Source organism: Hibiscus syriacus, unplaced genomic scaffold, assembly GCF_006381635.1.
Source record: "Hibiscus syriacus cultivar Baekdansim isolate YM2019G1 unplaced genomic scaffold, ASM638163v2 tig00110213_pilon, whole genome shotgun sequence".
Lineage (NCBI taxonomy): Eukaryota > Viridiplantae > Streptophyta > Magnoliopsida > Malvales > Malvaceae > Hibiscus > Hibiscus syriacus.
In genome coordinates this window covers 474,816-484,187 of record NW_024062630.1, presented here as the reverse complement: position 1 = coordinate 484,187, position 9,372 = coordinate 474,816, and the positions used below count along the sequence as shown (strand labels likewise).

General features: G+C 35.2%; 1 protein-coding gene across 1 annotated transcript; it reads right to left on the bottom strand.

Annotated features, from left to right (window-relative positions):
• Positions 1 to 923: 923 nt before the first annotated feature.
• On the bottom strand, positions 924 to 8,153 carry LOC120113781 (protein fluG-like). Its single transcript, XM_039134830.1, is given in 18 exon segments — positions 924 to 1,111; positions 1,208 to 1,350; positions 1,466 to 1,698; positions 1,791 to 1,979; positions 2,309 to 2,454; positions 2,645 to 2,777; positions 2,866 to 2,918; positions 2,994 to 3,114; positions 3,304 to 3,476; positions 3,680 to 3,951; positions 4,215 to 4,263; positions 4,550 to 4,645; positions 4,722 to 4,878; positions 5,116 to 5,221; positions 5,289 to 5,404; positions 5,757 to 5,824; positions 6,455 to 6,706; positions 7,974 to 8,153. Coding segments are annotated over 18 exon segments (2,532 nt in total). The 5' UTR covers positions 8,136 to 8,153; the 3' UTR covers positions 924 to 1,048.
• Positions 8,154 to 9,372: the final 1,219 nt, after the last annotated feature.

Genomic DNA, 9,372 nt, shown 5'->3' with positions numbered 1-9,372 from the left:
AAAATAATATCAAGTAAGATTATTCAAGTCTTTTAAGGATACAGGTAAGGAGGAAGAAGAACATGAAGAGATTCTCACTGCTCGCCTTCCTTGATGGATAACAGAGAGTACATACAGACCAGAACCTTGGCAGTCACAAATCAAGAATGAGAACCTCTGTATTTTCAGGTCTCAATATTTAGAATTTACCTTGAGCATCACTGGATTTCCAGTGACATGCTTTTTCACAAGCTGCTTGAGATTGTTTGCTACCTCAAAATTGGGATCAGAAGGGTCCAACCAATGGACATGAAGCTGTCGACCAGGCTTTCTCGGACAATCACCAAAACATCTTAGGCAGAGCAGCAGGTCCCTTACAGGCCTCGGCATTCCAGACATCATAAAAGGAAGTTCTGATAACGTCGAGATGACAACTTCAGGTTGCTTTTCTTTATCCATGTCCACTTTGGCACACCAGGGCATATTCCGAGGCTCCAGATAGTTCGGAATGAACTCAACACTCTTGAGTCCATACTGAACAAGAGCAGTTCTAAAGACCGACTCAGTTACAAGTTTTCCTCCGAAAGAAAGCTCTGATTTTGGAATTCAGAACGGTGCAAACTTTGTGGGATTGAAAATTGTGGGTGATTTAGTTAATGTTTTCTAAATCATAATGGCAAAATGAAATTTTAAATATAATTGAGGACCAAGTGACTAATTGTATACTTTACCCAAAGATTTATTATTGACTTTTTTCTTTTAACGACATGAATTAATATATGGTTTAAAATAATTTATTTTAATCTAAAAATTGAAATTAATATAGTTCTCATGGGCTCATCGTAAAAGTTTTTATTGTAATTGATACCTACAAAATGTTACATTCATAAATATCCCTCATCTATACTATAAATGAGATTATAGTCGAGATTAGAACCATGTTATTTTCCCCTAATTATTGGAACTTCTCCTCCATTTTTTAACACAATGGGAATAACCAAAGCACAGGGATCATGGAGTTTGCCTACAGAAAATGCCCGGATATCGATACAATTGGCCGACCAGCGGCTTAATAACTGTGTATAAGTTTCTTGTATGCCTCCTTGTTCCTTGAATAGTATTCAATCTCCGCCTGTATATATGTTGGCATTGGCATCCGCATCAGTTTATGCATTGAAATTTTCCCTAAAAAAAAATTAACCTTTTAGTGAACATGGCTGGAACTTACCTTTCGAACTCCTGTTATAACTGTGAAAAGCTTTTCACCAATCATCTCCCTCAACACATTGTCGTTCTCAAGAGCTTCCACCGATTCCGAAAGTGACATCGGGAGTCTCGGTAGTTTCCCATCGAGTATAGCCGGGTTTTCATCTATTACATTGTTGAAACAAATCAAGATATTAATGGAGTTTAAGAAGAACAAATCAAGATATTAATGGAGTTTAAGAAGAAGAAAAAAAACACTATTCTAAAATCTTTGGAGTACCAATAGGTTCAGGCAGAGGAAGGTGGTTCCGTAGGCCATCGATTCCAGCAGCAAGTATTGCAGCCAAGCCGAAGTGCGGATTAGCACATCCATCAAAAGATTTAATCTCAAAGTTGCTCACCAGACCATGTGGGATTCCCGGTGGACATGCAGTTCTTATAGGTGCTTCTCTGTTTTCTTTTCCCCAGCACCAATACGCTCCACTCCATGTATCAGGTTGAATTCGAGCATAACTGAAGACAAATAAGAGTTGGATAAGTAAATGAAAGTGAGGCAAGAAATCGGATACACACCTCCAACGTATGTTAAGGGAGGAGAAATAAACCTATTCGGAACTGATGCTATGAATGCCAAAATCGAAGGAAGATGGGCCAAAACCCCGGCCATGAGCTCCTCCCCGATTTTCGACATTCCGTGCTGACTAGATGCATCCAATGCTGTAAAAACATTCCGTCCATTCTTCCATAAACTTAGATGCACGTGGGATCCCGAACCTACGTCGTCCAAAGCATACCTGAGGAGAAATATGGTTTAAAATGTTAAGTTTGTAACATTCAAAGCCGGACATGCAAGAAAGGCTCACGGTAGCAACGTGCAAGTTCGACATGAAATTTAACTCAAATGATTAGCAAAAGATTCCTCCCATAATCATCTGTGCATTCTCATTTTAACCATTTGCTTTTAGTTAGGATATTTTAGCATTGCAAGGGCAAGTTTTCGTCATTCTTAAATCCACAAGTCTTTCCATTTGTATATGTTTATCCCCCAATATCGAAAACTATATGCATAAAGTGCAAGGATGCAAAAGCATTGCTCAAAATAAGAAAAAGGAATTCAACTTACTTGGGGACAAAAGTTGCCAACAGCCCATGTTTATTTGCAACAGCCCTAACAGCTTCGCGTGTTAAAATCAAATTATCAGCGGCATAAGTACAAGCAGAGTGCCCCAGAACCAATTCAAACTGACCATGTCCAGCTTCTGCATGCAACTGCAGATTTTAAAATCTAAAGTAAGTGAACAGAAGCAGGTAATTATCGAACTTGCTATTCAGGAGAAGAACAATGTAGCATACATGGGACGGAAGAAGGAAAGGAGAGAAAATGATAGCTGTCACTACTGAGAGTTAAATAGGAACGAACAAATGCCGATGTCAAGCATATATGACTTCTAATCCGTACCTGCTCAACAGGGACATTCAAGGAATTGAGAGCTGCAACAATTTCTTTAAATAAAGTGGAGACAGCATCAAATGCAGAGGAGGAGCAGTAAAGTGACAAGTCAATTGGCACCCAGGAATCTTCTTTCCCCTCCCTGAATAATTTCAATACAAAATTTCATTAAACGTGTGGAGCCCAAGGTTGCCAAGACAAAAAGGAACAAGCCGGCGTAATCACTCTACCTTTCGAGCTTTTTCAGGAGAAAAAAATCGCTTTCGAATCCTGCATTCATTACCTGCGCATATAGCATTCATTAGTTAATCATGGAATAGCCCTCATTATGAAAAGTATCACAGACCACACGACGTACCAAGTTGAACTCATCTTTTAAAATTTTTGAAACCCTTCGTAATGCTTCTCTAGGGCAGTATTTCCATGGTTCACCAGGTCTAAGGTGCATGTCAGCCAAAACCATCTCCTCTTGTTTTGTCCTATAAAGGAAGTGAGCATCTCATTATTTCACGTGTAGCATTGATGAACACAGTGATGTTCATACAATCGCCATCGAAGATCATACAGCAATGATATAAATGCATGTAAAATACGTCAAGGAGTTAAATGAGGCATATACAAATATTTCAGTGTGAAAACCAGACATTTATTCCTCAAAGATACTGTACCATGGAATTTCCCTCATAGTTGATAGATCGGGCATAAGCCTGATCTGACCCGTCACAGTCAGATTAGTTCCAGCAGACGGAGCATCCGTACCTGAACTCATAGCCATACATGCAAAAGTCAAACCAACACCATTTTTCTTCACAACATCATCAAAGAGTTTCTTTTGAACAACCTGAAATGTTACAACCAAAATTTACTTCGTCCTTTCAGGCACGAATAATGTTAAATTTAGGAAGAAACAGCATTCTTTTTTCCTTCCATTTTCCACGTTTCTAAGATACCGATAAAGGAAATGCCATAAAATTCTGTCTTCCATAGAGTTGTGCAGATAAACTTAATCAAAGAATAACTTCTAGTAAGAAAAAGAAACCTTACACGGCATCTATGTTGTCCAGAAGTATCAACCCACACAATACGAACAAGGGAAACACTATCTTCTCGAACATTTGTCCCTATCATGTAACTGTTGGGAGATTCACTAGCTTTTGAATCAAAAGGTTTCCTGCCTATATCAATCTTGTATAACTGAATTGCGTTCTGAGAAAAGATATCCTTGGATGCTTCAATAGCTTCAGCGATTCAAAGATCCCGGTCAATGCATGTGTCACGTAGAACAGAAAAGACAACCTCACGAGCTCTTTTGGCACCTGAAAGAGGATTAAGTCAAGCATATAGAATTCACTTCAAGCAAGCTATGAAAATATAAAACTTGAAGAAGCATTACTTTCTAACAAATTCTTTTGAACTTCACCATTTTTCTATCAAATAAATAGACTGATCTCTCAAGGCTTTTATACTTTTCCGATGTTTTAACAATAGAATTGCATTAAAAACCATAACCAAATTGAGAAAGCAGCATCATTTTTTTAGCTATTCTATAATATGAAAGGGGATGATAACTTCGACAGACCCAAGTAGTATGTTTCAGGAGTTGCATATGCATCAGTGCTGAACATCACCTGCAATTTTGTGTTTGAGATCAATTATTGTTAAACAAACTTAGCATACATATCTGAGAACAAGCTTCATATACAAAGTTGAAAAGGAAACCACAACAATACCTCTTCCGTACACTATCAAGTGAAGCATGTTCTAATAACAACAAAAAGTATATGAAATTATAAGATTACTAAATTAATTACAGTAAGGGTTAAGATAAGCATATTGACCGAGGAGAAACATAGATGAATCCTTTGGATACCAAGTACCAGGCTTTCATTATTTCCTTTAAACAAGTGTTCTCACCTTCTTTATGGGGGCTAGTTCCAAAAGTTCTTTGACTGAGGATATCATCCCATGAACACTGAGCTTGGGAATTGCCAACCCAAAGTCAAGGTAAACCTGAAAGAACAAACCATTACATGTATAGGAACATAATAAATTGAGTGAATTGGTTTACCAGAGGTAGAATTTTCACCAGGGCATAAATAGAGGCCAGATATGAAGCTTCCTTCGAGAATGGGTACGATGCATGTAAAAGAACTATCGGACACCTAGAAAATCTTCTGTCTTCAAGAAGTTTCCGGAGATGAAGAGGATTTGATAGCCGTAAATCCAAATCTTTGTCTCCAAAACTAATTGTGGGAGAAATGAAACAAATGAGAACTAAGGGGGAGGGATACAGAAAAAGCATACAGGTGGTTTTAGTGCAATCAATTATAGTTCACGGATAAGGGCAATAACTAGTAGGGAACCAGACAATCCAGACCATTTCTTCTGCACAGACATCAATATTAGTTTGATGCCAACTTAATTTGACATTAGTGAGCGCTTATCGGTGAACATTTTATAATGTAAATGCTAACTCTTACCCTGTGTGTATCTGCAACGGAAAATCAAACTGACAAGCGATCTCCAAACTAAGCGTGAAAATATAGTCAATCAAGCTTTTATTGGCAATGCGTACAGGCTTCCCACCTGCAATAGGAAATTGTTACTTATACCCTGTGATGGATGTAGAGCATCATATGCACATACCACTCACTTTCTAAAACTTCAGAAAGACCAGCCTCAGCATCTTCTTTGGTGACATGTGGGTTGATTTCTAAACCGCTACGGTATGCAGCTATGCTTTTCAAGCCAACAATCTCATTTGCAACTGTAACATTGAGTTAAAGAAACCACCCAAGACAGTAAGTTTTTCTTGTGTATTCATCCCTATTCCCTACTAATTAGGCAGCATAACCTCGATAACAATTCATTGGTAATCAACCAAAGTTACAGAACTATTCTTAAAACTTCAATCACATGCATGCAATTAAATTTAAATTTCACAGCAACTAAAAACCAATACACGGGAACTAAGTGTCTATCAAGTTTTCAGCAACGAATGAAAACGTCATCGAGTGGTACCATGCGGTAAAGACATAAAGGTGCCTAACTTCTTCAAGCCACATATTAATGAGAAATAAAATATTACCATTTAGATGTCTATAACTATCTTAAAGGATATGACGTTAAGCTTCTCACAAATGTTTCAGTGAACCCATCTAGTGTCCAAGTAGATCCATCCGGCATCTCCTGTAAACATACATAACAACAATGATAAGAAACTAAACTAATGAACACCTAATATTGACAAAACAAAACACTCTTGGGGTGTATTTTGGTTAAAAGATGCTAGTTAAATCAGCACCTCCACCTTGCACATTATGACTAGACCCTCAAAACTCCAAGGCATAAATCATTGCAAAATTTAGTGCAACTAATAAAAGGAGGATAAGTTTCGACATAAGTTTTAAAAATGTTGTAAAAGACGGGCAAAACCACTTTATATTCACTCTGCATACAAGTTGCCCATCTGGCTACAAGAACCAAGACATTCAGGTAAACGATCCTCGTCATCCCTATCTGCCACCATACTCTCTTTAAGTTATAATAGTTTCATATCATTATTTATCAACTCCAAACCTTTATTATTATTATTTTTTGCAAACAAGTTGCCTGTGTAATACATAATTATAAATTGCATATGAATACTCCTCCTGGCAGCAAATGTCACACCAGAATATAACTGTTAATTTCACAGCAATGCTAACTTTTGTGCTTTCTCACTTAAAGATAGTCCTATACTCCATGAAATATTACGATGATAATCTTAAATTAGAATATAAAATAAAGTTGAAAAGTAAGATGCAGAAGGTATCCTACTCCATCAAGAATCTCCTCGGCCAGGTGTTCAATTCTGAGTATCCTACCAACAAAAGAAACAAAATTTCTATGCCACTGTAAGTCCTGCTTCTTGTCAAGTCTCAATCCATCATCAATGAGAACAGCCGAGATTCCTGCAGCTTTAAAGCAATTCGAGCTAATGGCTTTTAAGCCAAATGATCTGCGATACAGTTCCACGGCATCCAATGATGATTCTGTGCCATAGAGTTCTGCATTATCCCTCAAATTCCTCTGCCAAAAAAACCAATAGTTAGATTGACAGAATATAAGGATAGAGCCCAACTTTTCAAAGCTATCAAGCAATGAACATTGACATCTTACTACTTGTTTCTTGAAAAAAAATAGTATTAAAATGTAACATCAATTATAACATAATCAGCCTATTAAAGGCAAAACATGTTAGAATTCAAACTTGATTTTACACTGAGAATGTCGGCAAAGCTTGGAAGCACATGCTTAAGAATTAAGGAAGTAACAAAACACTTGGCAAACTATAATTACGATCTAATCTACATGTGGCAAAAAGAGTTGAAAAGGTATTGCAGCAGCTAGAATTCTGGTATGTTGGCAAACAAGGGTGTTATGGTAAGGTAAGCAAGTGATGATCACCAAATGATGTGGCAAAAATAAAACAACCTTCTTAAAGGAGAGGAGAGCAGCAAAAACACTTGGAAATATGGCAACATATTAACGTGTATGGCAGCAACAACACAATTGCAAAGTTGAAGATAAACACGGCAAATGATGAGGCATTTTGAGGCGGTTATTTGATTTATATATATGTGTTCTAGCTTAGTTCAGGATACATGTATGTGAGTGAAAGTGAGAAAGAAAAAAATACAAGAGATAGCTTAGCAAAGTTTGAGATAGCAGGGTTGTGTTTATAAACTAGCCGCAGCTAGTGTTTATATCATATTTATATTTTAGTTCGTGTCAAGAATATTATGCGAGTTAGAAAATTATCGAGCGTTCACTTCCGCTTCCAACAAAACCAAGTACTTTGTTATTAAAAAAACTGCATTTTCTTCTACTTCGGTAGATAAAGGTATCTTATTCTATTCTAAAAGTAAAATATTCATTTCCAAACGGCACATTTAGCCTTTTCCCATAAAATGTCAAGGAAAGCCAACTTTTTTAGTACTATTTTCAAAATCAGCACCAAAATCAATCATGATATCGAATAACAAGCCTACAAAGTAAGATTCATAACTGGCCCTTCTATGACTCCATCAGTGCATCTATCATACAAATAACTGAACAGTGAACAATGTATTAAAGAACTTGAATATTGTTTGAAACTAATCCAAAACAAAGTAGAACAAAACAATCAAATACTTGTACACCACATTGAAAACAACAAAGTCCCAAAAGCTTCCTTTAAAAAAACAGTAATCAAACAGCTCCCTTTGAAGTTAACAGCGTTTACACCCTTGTTTAAAAAAAGACAGAAAGATATTATTTATAATAATATGAAGAAGAAGAGACAGAGTGGAATTGCCTTGAAAGAGAGGGAGTGAGGAGCAAAGGATAAGGCATGGCCAGTTGCTTCAGACAGTGAATTGATGAAGGGAAATGAAGAATCTGAAGGGACAATATTGTGAGCATGAGAATCCACCAACTCTATCTGCTCTATGGCTTCTCTCAGTTCTGCAAATTCCATTCTTTTCTTTCTGTTTTTCTCTCTGGAAAACCAACTTTTTGTTTATCAACTTAATTAAAACAAACGTTGCTTTCAAAAATCATTCCTCAGTTTAGGTGAACCATTGACATGAGCCGGTTTTAAGTCTCGAATCCTTGCCTTGACATCAGACACTCCAATTTGGTTTTAATCCCTCAATTATATCAAAATTTGAGATTTCATGTTTCTATTTTAATTTCATATAGTTTCATCCCTACTCATGAATAGGTGTAGATTGATATATCTTATAGCAAGTATCAATAAGACACAGTTTATATGGATATTGAAATATCCTTATCTATGAATGTCACTCTATGATGCACTAATACACTTATTTCACTAATGATTTTTCATTTTAATGTTATAAAATAATATTTATAATTTATTTATTCACAATATTTTAAAATATATAATTACTAGTATATGTAAATATAAATATTTTATACATATATACATTTATGATTTTAGTATAGATTTACTAAAATAGCATATATAAAATATTATAAAAAGATAAAATAACTTTAAATGATGAGTTTGAACACAGTAGAACAAGCATTTTCCATAATTGTTTCGTTACATCTACTTCTTAAAAATTCTTCCTATTTAAAACGGATTGATGCAAAATCTGTAAAATAGTTCGAGTTCTAATATAGATTTTTTTTAGTCATCCGGTTCTAAGATTTTGTCTTGATTAATTCGGTTTAATCAGTATTGCACACTTGATTTTGATGAGTGAGTCTTTCATTGTAGATTTTTTGCCTATACAAAAACTCGAACTCAAATCATACTTAAACGATATCAAACTGTTTATCATTTAAACCAACCCCATTGAATATTCATATTCAGAAGTCACCTCAATTTTTTAATATAATTATTTGTAATTATATATATATATATATATGATATATTATAATAATTATTATAATTTATAAATTTCATTGAGTTGAATGTAATTTGAATATTTAATTATACTTTTCAATTTCTATAGAGAAGTTGAGAATTGAACAAACTACGTGTATTATATATTAACTTTAAAATTTTCATTTATTTTAACTTAAAATACATATAATATTTTGAACTGAACACCTTTTTTACTATCTTTTAACTCTGGAAATTTGATGTAGATATTTTGAAAGAGTTCTTTTTCTTTTTTGACAAAAATTTTGAAAGATTTGTGCAATGATTGAGAGAGACAAAAGCTGCAAGAAGTTTGACATTT